Raw genomic sequence first — 13,645 nt, 5'->3', positions numbered from 1 at the left:
TATAAAAATATAAAATGATAATATTACATTAATCCTACAAAAATATAAATTTATTCTTAAATTAATATTTAAATTTAATCATAAATTGATATAAAGTTAAGAATACAACCATAATCAGTATTATTAGATCAATCAGTTTTCAAACACGTTAATAGAAGAAGATTTTGGTTTCCAATGTAATATTTTAAAACCATAATTGATATAAAGTTAAGAATACAACCATAATAAGTAATATTAGATCAATCGATTTTCAAGCACATTAATAGAAGAAGATTTTGCATTTTGTATTAATCATTAACGATAAATAAAGAAGCATATAACATCTCAAAAAACAACATGATGATATAAAATTTTTATATTTTTTATATACTTAAAATTGATAAATAATATTTTTTGTGAATGTCTACAAATTCCTATTCAGATTGGGAATCTCAAACACTTACACTATCTTGATCTTGGAGGGTTTTATCTTTCTGGACAAATTCCTATTCAAATTGGGAATCTCAGAAAGCTACAATATCTCAGTATTGGAGGTAACACTTTTATATACAGAAAGCATATGGAAAACTATATTTCAAATTCCCTTTCTGGAGCAATCCCTTTTCGCATTGCATACTCTTCGACTAGGTGGCAATTTTGACATGAAAGCTAAGGATGCAAAATGGTTGTCAACTCTCCATTCCTTAAGCATTCTTGAGCTAAGTTCAATGCATAGTCTTAGTTCCTCTCACCACTGGCTACAAAGTCTTAGTAAGCGCATTCCAAACTTAACAGAGCTGAGGCTAGTTGACTGTAATCTTTTGGATAATGATATTCAATCTTTGTTCTTTTCTCGTTCCTTTAACATTTCCGCTTCTCTTACCATTTTAGATCTCTCTTCTAACATCTTGACATCATCAACACTTCAACTCTTGTTTAACTTTGGCCATCATCTTCAAGAACTACATCTTTCTCACAATAATATTGTTAGGTAAACTTAAATGTGTGTAGTTGGTAGTTGGAAGGTGGGTAGTTAGAAATTGTTGTATTAATTGTGAGTTAGGTAGTAGTTATATTTAATGAATGTAGTTGAAGGGTAATGTCCAAAGGCCTATAAAAGGACCATGTAGTGCTTCATTTCAAGATACAACAAAATCTGAATACAAAGAGTGTTTATCTAGAGAGACTTGTTTGTCAACAAATTGGCATCAGAGCTTGAGAGCCTGAGTGTTTGAATAAGTTAGAGAGTTTGATCGAGATGGCCAGCTTAGCTAACAGCATGCCCCTGCCGAAGTTATCAAAAGGCGTCAGCTATGATAACTGGAGTCTGCAAATGAAGGCTCTCCTTGGTTCCCAAGAAGTATGGGAGGTGGTCGAAAATGGGCACCAAGAACCAGAGGATGTTGGAGAAATGACGATAGCCCAGATTGCTACGTTAAAAACAACACGAGCAAAAGACAAAACGGCTTTGTACGTGTTGTACCGAGCTGTTGATGAGTCCGGCTTTGAGAAGATAGCAAATGCTATGTCTTCAAAAGAAGCGTGGGATATTCTGGAGAAGGCATACAAAGGTGATAACCGTGTGAAGCAAGTTCGGCTTCAAACTCTCAGAGGCGAGCTTGAAAGGATGAGGATGAAGGAAGATGAAGGGGTTGCTGAGTACGTCTCCCGAGTTGAGACCATAGCAAATCAGCTCGGTAGAAATGGAGAAACGTTGTCCGCTTGTCAAGTGGTGGAGAAAATCTTGAGGTCGTTAACCGACGACTTCGAGAATATAGTTTGCGCAATAGAGGAATCAAAGGACTTGACAACGCTCTCGGTGGAAGAGCTTGCTGGGTCGCTTGAAGCGCATGAGCAGCGGAGAAGGAAAAAGAAGGAGGAGTCCCTTGATCAAGCACTCCAAGCAAAGGCAACCATTAGGGAGAAGAAGGTGCCTTATACTCAGAACACTCGAGGCCGAGGTGGTAGAGGCAGAGGAGGATATGAAAGAAGTCAAGAACAGGTCGGCCAACAAAACTGGCGTGGCCGAGGACAAGGTGGAGGTCGTGGTGGTAGAGGCCGAGGCGGTCAGTCGAACAACTCAGGAATTGAGTGCTTCAAATGTGGTAAGTACGGTCATTTTGCTAAAGACTGCTACTCAGGAGTCAAATGTTACAATTGTGGGAAGGTTGGACATTTCGCGAAGGATTGCCGATCTGAAAGCAAGAAAGAAACGAACTTCCTTTCTGAGGACGCTGAGGAAGAAGGAATATTGATGATATCCAGGAGATCAGGTGCCGAGCTAAGTCCGAGTTGTTCTGACAACTCAGTTTGGTACCTTGATACAGGAGCAAACAACCATATGTGTGGGGACGAGAATCTTTTTAAGGAGCTCACCAAAGTTGATGCTGGACACGTATCATTTGGAGATGCATCAAAGGTGGCAGTAAAAGGTCGGGGTACAATCTGGTACCTGCAGAAGAACAACCGAGTTGGAGAAATCAGAGATGTGTACTATGTACCCGATCTGAAGAGCAATATATTGAGCATGGGCCAGCTGATGGAGAAAGGCTACTCGGTTCTGATGAAAGATCGAGTACTATACTTGAAAGATAAGTCAAATCGATTGATTGCCCGTGTAGAGATGAAGAAGAACAGGATGTACAAGCTGGACTTGAAAATAGTCCAGGAGAGCTGCTTGAAACTTGACGTGAAGGATGAAGCTATGATGTGGCACTTCCGGTTTGACCACTTACATTTTGGTGGGCTAGCTGAGTTGGTGAAAAAGGAGATGGTGTGAGGACTCCCGACTGTGGAGTTTGAAAAGAAATTCTGTGAAGAGTTGCGTGCTCGGGAAGCATCCAAGGACCTCATTTCCGAGGACTGCCGAGTACCGGGCAAAGGAACAACTCAGATTAATTCACACAGACATTTGTGGACCAATTACCCCTGAATCTTTCAGTGGGAAAAGGTATTTCATTTCTTTCATAGATGATTTTTCAAGAAAAACATGGGTGTATTTTTTAAAGGAGAAATTCGAGGTGTTCCAAGTGTTTAAAAGGTTTAAAACAATGGTTGAAAAGGAGACAGACATGCCTATCAAATCAGTTAGGTCTGACCGAGGAGGCGAGTTCATCTCATCCGAGCTCATGAAGTATTGTGAGGAGCAAGGAATAAGGAGATTTCTGACAACACCATACTCACCCCAACAGAATGGAGTAGCTGAGAGGAAAAATTGAACCATACTTGACATGGTTCGTACAATGTTGAAAAGCAAGAACTTGCCTAAGGAGTTCTGGGCGGAAGCAGTGCAATGTGCCATCTATGTGCAAAATAGATGTCCACATGCTAAGTTGAACGAAAAGACACCGCAAGAAGTCTGGAGTGGAAGAAAGCCGAGTGTGTCTCACCTCAAAGTGTTTGGCAGCATTGCTTATGGTCATGTTCCAGCTCAACAAAGGACCAAACTTGAAGATCGGAGCAAGAAGTACGTGTTTATTGGGTACGATGAAAAAACCAAAGTGTATAGGTTGTTCAACCCAATAACAAAGAAGGTGATTATGAGCCGAGATGTTCAAGTTGATGAAGAGAGCGAGTGGAAGTGGAACAACTCGGAGAAGGAGTCTAGAAGCTTGGAAGTAGATACACCACCAGCTGTGAGAGATCATGAGACTTCTGATGAAGAAGATGAACCTCTACAGCCTAGAGCGCGAAGCTTGCAAGACATATACAACTCGACTGACGAAGTACATGTTGTATGTTTCTTGGCAGATTCGGAAGACTTGAGCTTTGAAGAGGCCGTGCAGGAGGAAAAGTGGCAAATGGCAATGAATGAAGAGATCGGAGCAATCGAACGCAACAACACGTGGGAGCTAACCGATCTGCCCAAAGGAGCTCGGCCTATTGGCGTAAAGTGGGTGTTTAAGAAGAAAACAAATGCTGAAGGAGAAGTTGAGCGATATAAAGCTCGACTCGTAGTGAAGGGGTACAAGCAGAAGGAAGGAATACACTATGATGAAGTATTCGCTCCGGTGACGAGGATGGAAACAATCAGGTTGTTGATTTCCTTAGCAGCTCAACACAGATGGACAATCTTGCAGATGGATGTGAAGTCAGCATTTCTGAATGGAGTCTTGGAGGAAGAAGTATATATTGAACAACCACTTGGATACATGCGAAGAGGCGAAGAGAAGAAAGTGTTGAGATTGAAAAAGGCACTTTATGGCCTGAAGCAAGCTCCACGAGCATGGAATGAAAGAATCGACACTTACTTCAAGAAGAATGGGTATGAGCAGTGCCCTTATGAACATGCTCTTTACATAAAGAAGAAAGGAGAAGATGTGATGTTCATTGCCCTCTATGTTGATGATCTTATCTTCACAGGGAATAATGCTGAGCTAATTGAAGCATTTAAAGAAGTGATGAAGAAGGAGTTCGAGATGACCGACTTAGGTCTTATGAAGTATTTCCTTGGTTTGGAAGTCATTCAAGGGAAGGACGGTATCTTTGTGTCGCAGGAAAGGTATGCTGAGGAGGTCTTAAAGAAGTTCAAGATGACAAGTTGCAACCCGGTTTCCACCCCTATGGAACCTGGCACAAAACTTTCTAAGTATGCAGATGGAGACCGAGTTGATGCGAGCAAATACCGAAGTCTGATTGGAAGTCTCAGGTATCTTACAAATACTAGACCAGATTTAATGCTGAGTGTTGGAATAGCAAGTCGGTATATGGAGGAACCAAGGTATACTCATTGGAAGGCCTTAAAGAGAATTCTAAGGTATGTGAGAGGAATTGTATCACTTGGTCTGATGTATACCAGGACAGATGATTACCGACTAGTCGGCTACTCAGACAGTGATTGGTGTGGAGATGTTGATGACCGGAAAAGCACGTCTGGATATGTATTCTTCATGGGGAGCACGACGTTCACCTGGCTTTCAAAGAAACAGCCCATTGTAACACTGTCAACATGTGAAGCAGAGTACGTTGCAGCATCCTGGAGTGTCTGCCATGCAGTTTGGCTTAGAAACCTTCTAAGTAAACTGGAATTGAAGCAAGAAAAGGGGACTGTGATCCGAGTTGATAACAAGTCGGCCATTGAATTGACAAAGAACCCGGTCAATCATGAGAGAAGCAAGCACATTGACGTTCGATTTCACTTCATCCGAGAACAAGTGAAAGAAGGAAATGTAGAGTTGGAGCACGTTGAAAGTCGAGCACAAGCTGCATATATGTTTACAAAGCCGCTGCCATCCTCTCTGTTTGAGAACAACAAGATGATACTTGGAATGAAGGACAAGAAGAGCATTTAAGTTTATGGGGGGATTTTGTTAGGTAAACTTAAATGTGTGTAGTTGGTAGTTGGAAGGTGTGTAGTTGGTAGTTGGAAGGTGGGTAGTTAGAAATTGTTGTATTAATTGTGAGTTAGGTAGTAGTTATATTTAATGAATGTAGTTGAAGGGTAATGTCCAAAGGCCAATAAAAGGACCATGTAGTGCTTCATTTCAAGATACAACAAAATCTGAATACAAAGAGTGTTTATCTAGAGAGACTTGTTTGTCAACAAATATAGCCTTATCTCCTTCTCTTCGTCTAAATTTTCCATCTCTTAAGATCCTCGACCTCTCTTACAATAATCTTGAGTCATCAATGTTTCTGGCTAATTTGAATATTAGCTCCAAACTACAAAAGCTTCATCTTGTAAACTGCAGCATTATAGATAGAAATTTCCTCGCTTCTTCTACATCGAATGCCTTCTCTTCTCTTTCCTACCTTGATCTCTCCGATAACTTAGTAAAAGCATGCTCTGTATTTTACTGGCTTTCTAACTTCACTACCAATCTTCGCACCCTTTACCTTAGTTATAATTTGTTGGAAGGTCCCGTTCCAAATGAATTTGGGAAAGCGATGAATTCTCTTGAATATCTTTTTCTCTCGAGTAACAAACTACAAGGGAAGATTCCTTCTTTCTTTGGGAGCATGTGCAGATTACAATGGCAAATTTCCGAGCTTCATTCGAAATTCTTCATGGTGCAGCAATCACATATTTCGGCAATTGAGCTTATCTTATAATCAAATTACTGGCAAGATACCCGAGAGCATCAAACTGCTATCTGAATTGGAGATTTTATCGTTGGAAGGAAATTCGTTAGAGGGTGATGTCACTGAATCTCATCTTTCTTCTTTTTCCAAATTATATTACTTATTCTTGTCACACAACTCATTGTCTCTGAAATTTGTCTCTAATTGGGTTCCTCCGTTTCAATTAAGTTATTTGGGTATAGCATCTTGCAATCTAGGTCCGAGTTTTCGTAGCTGGCTTCAGACTCAAAATTCCTTAATCGAACTAGATATATCTGATAATGGACTAAATGATTTTGTGCCAGGATGGTTTTGGAACACGTTGCAAATTATGTACGAGTTGAATATGTCTCACAATAATCTCAATGGTCCAAGTCCTGACATGAAATTGCAGCTTCCTTTAAGACCATCTATAAATTTAAATTCAAATAATTTTGAGGGAAAAGTGTCATTGTTTTTGCTACAACCTTCCGAGCTGTTACTCTCTGCGAATAAGTTTTCAGATTTCTCATGTGGAAACATCAAAGCTTCAAACTTGGCCACTTTAGATTTATCAGATAATCAAATAAAGGGGCAACTTCCAGATTGTTGGAAATCTTTAGACCAATTATTGTTTCTTGATTTAAGCAACAATGAAATCTTACGAAGGATTCCTATCTCCATGGGCTCCCTTGTCAAATTGGAATCTTTAGTTTTACGAAATAATAGTTTAATGGGCAGATTGCCTTAGTCGTCGAAGAATTGCAACAATTTAGTTATGTTGGATGTGAGTGAGAATATGTTATCCAGACCAATACCATCATGGATTGGAGAAAGCATGCAGCAATTGATAATCTTGATCATGCGAGAGAATCAGTTCTCTGGGAATCTTCCCCTTCATCTATGTTATTTGAAGCGTATTCAATTATTGGATCTTTCTAGGAATAAGTTGTCAAAAGGAATTTCAACTTGCTTAAATAATTTTTCTATATTTTCTGAAAAGAGTATCAACAGAACTGATACAGAACGTCGTGTTCATTGGTATAATGGTACTTACTACGAAATTTATAATTCTTTTGGTGGTAGTGATTATACCTTTCATATAACGTGGACGTGGAAAGGTGTGGAACGCAGCTTCACACGCCCTGAGTTGATTCTTCAGAGCATTGATCTCTCATGTAACAATTTGACAGGTGAAATGCCGAAGGAGATTACATACTTGCTCGGGTTAGTTTCTTTGAATTTATCAAGAAACAATTTGAGTGGAGAAATTCCTTCCGAGATTGGAAATTTAAGTTCACTTGAATCCCTTGACCTGTCAAGAAACAAATTCTATGGGGGAATTATTGATAGTGTAATATATTTTGAGAAGTTTTCCTTTTTTCAAATAAACCATTTTCAAAGTGCTTACATGTTATATGCCTTATGTAATGGGTTCAAATAATTTAGTTCTCATTTAGCTTACCATGAACACTACAAAAAATTTTGTACTTAAATTTACTTCAAGAAACCGCCAATGTAAAAAATAATGATTGTTACTGCCATTTTAATGGATTTAATTTTTAGTCTGATCTACATTTTATATATTTTATGAATCGAAAATCTATTCTATTAGTCTAATCTACATTTTATATATTTTATGGATCGAAAATACAGTGGAAAAAAAAAAGTTATAAAAAAGATAGACATATATACTATTATTACTCGTTTACAATTGTTACTAAGAACTGAATTAGAATCAACTGAGCCAATCGTCACTATAAATAATGCGATTCAGTCCAGCTTTCTAAACTTCAGAACTGAAAGAGATAATTTGAATCAAAATTCTCTTGCTTCAGTCTTCTCTTAGTTAAGATTATGAGCAAAATTATGACGAGTCCTTATTTTGTCACACTATTTCATCTGCTGTTATTGTATTCCTTAGGGTTTTCAGTTGGATTCATGGGATCGCGTAAAAGTGGTGAAAACAAGTGCAGAGAGAAGGAGAGAGAAGCACTCCTAAACTTCAAACAAAGTCTTGATTTTATCCTAACTTACATAGTCTTCGGCTAGCTGGTGATTTTGATTTAGAAGTTGAGGATGCAAAGTGGTTATCAAATCTCCATCACTTAACAGTTCTTGAGCTGAGTTCATGGCACAATCTTAGCTCTTCCCAATGGTTGCTACAAACTATTAGTAAGATCCTTCCAAACTTAACAGAGCTAAGGCTAGTTGATTGTGATCTTTTAGATAATCATATTCAATCTATGTTTCATCCTCGTTCTTCCAACAATTCCATTTCTCTTACCATCCTTCATCTCTCTTCTAATATGTTGACATCATCTACACTTCAATTCTTATCCAACTTCTGCCTTCATCTTCAAGAGCTTTATCTTTCTTATAATATTGCTTTCTCATCTCCTTCCATGTGTCTAAATTTTCCATCTCTTAAGATCCTTGACCTCTCTTACAGTAATCTAACATCAACCTCTCTAAGTAATTTTAATATCAGCTCCCAACTACAAGAGCTTCATCTTCAAAACTGCAGCCTTATAGATAAAAGTTTCCTTGTTTCGTCTACTTCCACAATGAATTCTGTCTTCTCTTCTCTACCTTGATCTCTCCTATAACTTGTTAAAATCATCTACATTGTTTTACTGGCTCTCCAACTTCACCACCAAGTTGCATACCATTGAAATTGTTAGTAACTTCTTAGAAGGTCCAATTCCAGATGAATTTGGGAAAGCGGTGAACTCTCTTGAATATCTTTCTCTCAGCAATAACAAACTCCAAGGCAAGGTTTCGTCTTTCTTTGGGAGCATGTGTAGATTACATAGCATAGACCTCTCAAAAAACAGTTTGAAGGGTGAATTTTCAAGTTTCATTCAAAATTCTTCATGGTGCAGCAGACACATATTTTGGGAGTTGGACTTATCTTATAACCAAATTACTGGCGATATACCAGAGAGCATCAGACTGTTATCTGAGCTGGAGGTTTTATCATTGGAGGGGAATTTTTTAGAGGGCAATGTCACTGAATCTCATCTTTCTAATCTTTCCAAATTGCGTTTCTTAGGCTTGTCACACAATTTATTGTCTCTAAAATTTGTCCAATGCTGGGTTCCTCCTTTTCAATTATCTTTTTTGAATTTTGCATCTTGCAAGCTAGGCCCGAATTTTCCTAGTTGGCTACAAACTCAAAATTCCTTATTCCAACTAGATATATCTGATAATGCGCTGAATGATTTTGTACCAAAATGGTTTTGGAACAAGTTGCAAATCATGTATGAGATGAATATGTCTCACAACAATCTCATTGGTTCGATTCCTAATATGCAATTGAATCTGCAATACAAGCCAACTATAGATTTAAGTTCAAATAAATTTGATGGGAACTTGGGAAGGTTCCATTATTTTTGCTACAAGGTGTCGAGCTTTTACTCTCAGCAAACAAATTTTCAGATGTTTTTTCATTCTTATGTGGAAACGTGGGAGCTGGAAATTTGGCCATTTAGATTTATCATATAATGAAATAAAAGGGCAACTTCCAGATTGTTGGAAATCTACAGACCGATTACTGTTTCTTGATTTAAGCAACAATGACTTGTCCGGGAAGATTCCAATCTCCATGGGCACCCTTGTCAAATTGGAAGCTTTGGTTTTACGAAACAATAGTTTAATGGGCGAATTGCCATCGTCTTTGAAGAATTGCAACAATTTAATTATGTTGGATGTGAGTGAAAATATGTTATCTGGACCAATACCATCATGGATTGGAGAAAGCATGCAACAATTGATAATCTTGATCATGCGAGGGAATCACTTCTCTGGAAATATTCCCCTTCATATATGTTATTTGAAGCGTATTCAATTGTTGGACCTTTCCAGGAATAAGTTATCAGAAGGAATTCCAACTTGCTTAAACAATTTATCTGCATTGTCTGAAAAGAGCATCAACAGAACTGAAGTTGAAAGTCGTGTGCATTGATATAATACTACTACGTATTACTATGAATTTTTTTTTTTGTCAGATAATTCTTATACGCTTCATATAACATGGATGTGGAAAGGTGTGGAACGCAGCTTCACACGTCCCGAATTGATTCTTCAAAGCATTGATCTGTCATGTAACAATTTAACAGGTGAAATTCCGAAAGAGATTACATACTTGCTCGGGTTAGTTTCTTTGAATTTATCAAGAAACAATTTGAGTGGAGAAATTCCTTCTGAGATTGGAAATATAAGTTCACTTGAATCTCTTGACTTGTCAAGAAATCATTTGTATGGGAGAATTCCTTCATCTCTTTCTGAAATGGATTTTCTCCAAAAATTAGACTTGTCACACAACTCTCTTTATGGAAGAATTCCATTGGGAAGACACATGGATACATTTGATGCCTCTTGTTTTGAAGGAAATATTTTACTTTGTGGGAAACCGCTCGAAGAACGTTGTCCTGGAGATGAGACAATGATAAAGAGTAAAGGACTTGAAGTCGATGATGAAGAAGATGATAATTCAGTTTTTTATGGAGCATTATACATGAGCTTGGGACTAGGATCCTTCACAGGCTTTTGGGGCTTATTATGTACATTGCTACTTTGGCAACCATGGAGGATTGCTTACCTGATGCTCTTGAATAGACTAATAGACTATCTATTTGTAATGGTTGAAGCTAATATAGCAAAGTGCCGATGGTGGCTCAAAGATTAGCAGGTACATAATTCTAATAACTTCTTTCTTACGTCTAATAGTATTATTCGTTTGCTTCAGTTGGGCGAATATGTAACTATTTTTCATATTTAAATGGAGAATTTCTTTGCAAAAACAAATGTATATATTGGCTTGGCATAATTGTAAGACCCTAGAAAATGACGTTTTAAAACTGATAGTAGTTTAAAAATAGTGAGACTCAATTATTTTAATATTAAAAGGTTTTAGTATAAATAGAATTATTATAAACGAGTTTCATTATTTTAAAACACACTATCTCTCTAGAAACCACTTTTCTAGAGTTCTCTAACTTCTCTGGTCGTCTGATTGAAGAACCGAGACCGTAGAATTGATCCTCTCAGCGAGGTCTTCAAATTGGACCGATCAGTTTCTCCGTTCGCGTAAGTTGAGTTTCCGCTCTCTTTTTAGTCTTTTTCTGTTGCATGCAAGCCCTCTTCCGCTTGCATGTGACGTTTTAATCATTAGTATGACATACTGACCAGTGATCATAACGGTATGTCATGATCGTTCTTGTGATGTTTCTATGTGTAGATAGAGCATCCTGTGGAGTTAGAGGTGTTGACGTTTTTATGGCGTTGATGTTTATAAAGCTGTCTAAACAGGATAACAGGTAAGGGAAGCTATCCTTTTGCTCAAATTCAGTAGAAATCTTCTATGAGAACTTAGATTTGCATGATCCTATGTTTGACTGATGCTTGGATTAATTGTTGTATGAAAATTAGGTTTCTGGTATGAATTGCGTGGCTCTGCATGTGAAAATAGATTGGAATTCTGTTGATTTCGCCCAGGCGAGCAGCTCTCACTTGAGCGAAAATATCAGAAATTCACCCCTGCAACTGCGCGAGGTCTCGCCTAGGTGAGCTGGATTCGTCTGGGCGAGAGACACTCTCGTCTAAGCGAAACACCTTAGCCTGAGCGAGAATTCGCTCAGTTTCAGAGTTGCCCACTGTTTGAGTCTCGCCCAGGCGAGAGTGACCCGCCTAAGCGAGAATGACCCTCTCGCCCAAGCGTGGTTGCACTAGAATTTCGAGTTCCTATGCAGAATTGTTGATTATTCCTCTATTTTAATTATTGGAAGCTATAATAAATGATTTAATGTGATGTTTATTTATATTATGCTTGGATTATTGTGACTGGTAGTACATGTGGTAGAAATTGTATAAAATCAGATCATTAGAAGGCGTGGTTGCACTAGAATTTCGAGGGGAATTCTAGAGAATAAGTTAGTGTATGTGTAAGAACATGAGGACTCCTAATTTGGTTGGTATCCTGAAACTCCAATAATCATTCACGCTCAGGTAGAGCAGAATGGATTATGTCGTGAGGAGTAGCAGGAGGTCCTAGTCTTTGGACTTGATCAAGTCTTAGACGTGAAGGGGACTTACCTTGTGAGTGGTCGGGTGATAACTCCTTGTGTCCAACTCTGCAAAGTTTGGAAACCGTCACAGGTGCACACCACCAAGAGATCCAATGTCGCTTACATAATCCGGATATCGAGTCTAGAGTAATATATATGCATTGTGTTTGTGGTGGTCTATGTGATTCTGGTGAAAATGAGAAAGATTGCATGATTTCTGTTTATAATTGAACTGTATGATTCCTTTAATCAGATTAGCTTACCCTTACTTTTTGTGTTCCTATCTTGTGTTGTATGTTTCCTTTTGCGATGATCACCTATTCGGTGGGAGCAGATGTGGTTGCAATGTCAAAGGCATTTCTGGAGGATGAAGAGCCATCGTTTTTCTTATTGAGGAGGAAGTTTCCAGTGAGAGCTTTAGCAGTGGTCAGTTTAAGTATAGAGTTTATTAGTTTAGTTTAAGTGTATAAGTGATATATTTTTATAGTCATATCTTTTATAAGATTGTATTAATATATGGTGTACACTGAATTATCTGTTTTGGAACTATGATGAAATTCCCTATTTTTATTAGTTTTAAGCTGCTGAAATTGGAATGTTATAATGATTGTAATCATTCGAATTTACTTATTTAATTTTTTTATCATTCGTAATACTAGCACTAAAAATATTTGCATTAATTAATTATATATGACCCACATGGTCTCCCTCAGCCATTTATTCGTTTTCATCAATTTAATAAACATTGATTATTTCTTATTCACCTATTCATGGCTTTACTAACGGTAGTTCCTTTTGCTAGAAATGTTCTTAATTGTCATAAAGAAACTATGATAGAAATGTTCTTAATTGTCATAAAGAAACTATGATAGTATTACTACAAGAAAATATCTCATTAATAACCAATTTTAGGTCTCTAACTTGGTTTCTAAAATTTAACCTCTAAATTGGTTTTTAAAATTTAGTTATCAGGTTTAGCTAGGAAAGAAATTTGGTGTACCAAGCTTCTTACTATCAAAAAAATTATTTTCTAAATTAGACTCTAATTAATTACTAACCAATTTAATGATTAATTATAATTTTTTATTTATAATAATAACTATTTTAATAAATAATAATTTTTTATCTTATAAATTGGTATCTAAATTGATTATCACGAAAAAAAACGAGAAGTGTAGAGCTCGAGCACGTAGGAAGCAAAGAACAAATAACAAATATTAAGCAAAGAACAAAGAACAAATAGCTTATATATTCCAAAACCATTGCCTACATAATCATTTCAGGAGTTTAGAAAATTTCTCGGTATAAAAGAAGAAAAAGTTTTAAGCAGGTTTTTATTTAATAATTGGGCAATTTTTATTTGGTGTTAGTTGCATTAGTAAAACGGCAACAGATTCATTTAGTTTGGTTGAAGATATTCGTTGCGCAACGTTATTATTTTGTTACTCTGCACGACTATAAAGCCTATTCGTTCAATACTAAAATACACGGTGAATTTGCCACTCGTTATTGTGTGGTGCGCGTCTCGTTCCTTTCATTCTCGTCGTGTGCGTGAATGT

General features: G+C 37.3%; 1 protein-coding gene and 3 pseudogenes across 1 annotated transcript; all 4 read left to right on the top strand.

Moving 5' to 3' along the window:
• Nucleotides 1-403: 403 nt before the first annotated feature.
• LOC146887161 (receptor-like protein EIX1) lies at nt 404-974 on the top strand (annotated as a pseudogene).
• Nucleotides 975-5,302: 4,328 nt separating this feature from the next.
• LOC146887160 (receptor-like protein EIX2) lies at nt 5,303-8,020 on the top strand (annotated as a pseudogene).
• Nucleotides 8,021-8,296: 276 nt separating this feature from the next.
• LOC146887159 (receptor-like protein EIX1) lies at nt 8,297-9,985 on the top strand (annotated as a pseudogene).
• LOC114182248 (receptor-like protein EIX2) lies at nt 9,401-10,708 on the top strand. The gene has a single exon (XM_085672050.1). It carries the CDS (start codon nt 10,058-10,060, stop codon nt 10,706-10,708), a length of 651 nt encoding a protein of 216 aa, XP_085528176.1. The 5' UTR covers nt 9,401-10,057.
• The last annotated feature ends 2,937 nt before the right edge of the window (nt 10,709-13,645 follow it).

Source organism: Vigna unguiculata, chromosome 4 (assembly GCF_037176805.1).
Source record: "Vigna unguiculata cultivar grain cowpea cultivar isolate G323 ecotype 2 chromosome 4, ASM3717680v1, whole genome shotgun sequence".
Classification (NCBI taxonomy): Eukaryota; Viridiplantae; Streptophyta; class Magnoliopsida; order Fabales; family Fabaceae; genus Vigna; species Vigna unguiculata.
Note: the sequence above shows the minus strand (reverse complement) of the source record. Positions and strands in the feature narration are given on the sequence as shown.

Excerpts from the sequence above, each read along its gene's own strand:
- LOC114182248 (XM_085672050.1), top strand. The coding sequence starts at position 10,058 with ATGTGGAAAGGTGTGGAACGCAGCTTCACACGTCCCGAATTGATTCTT.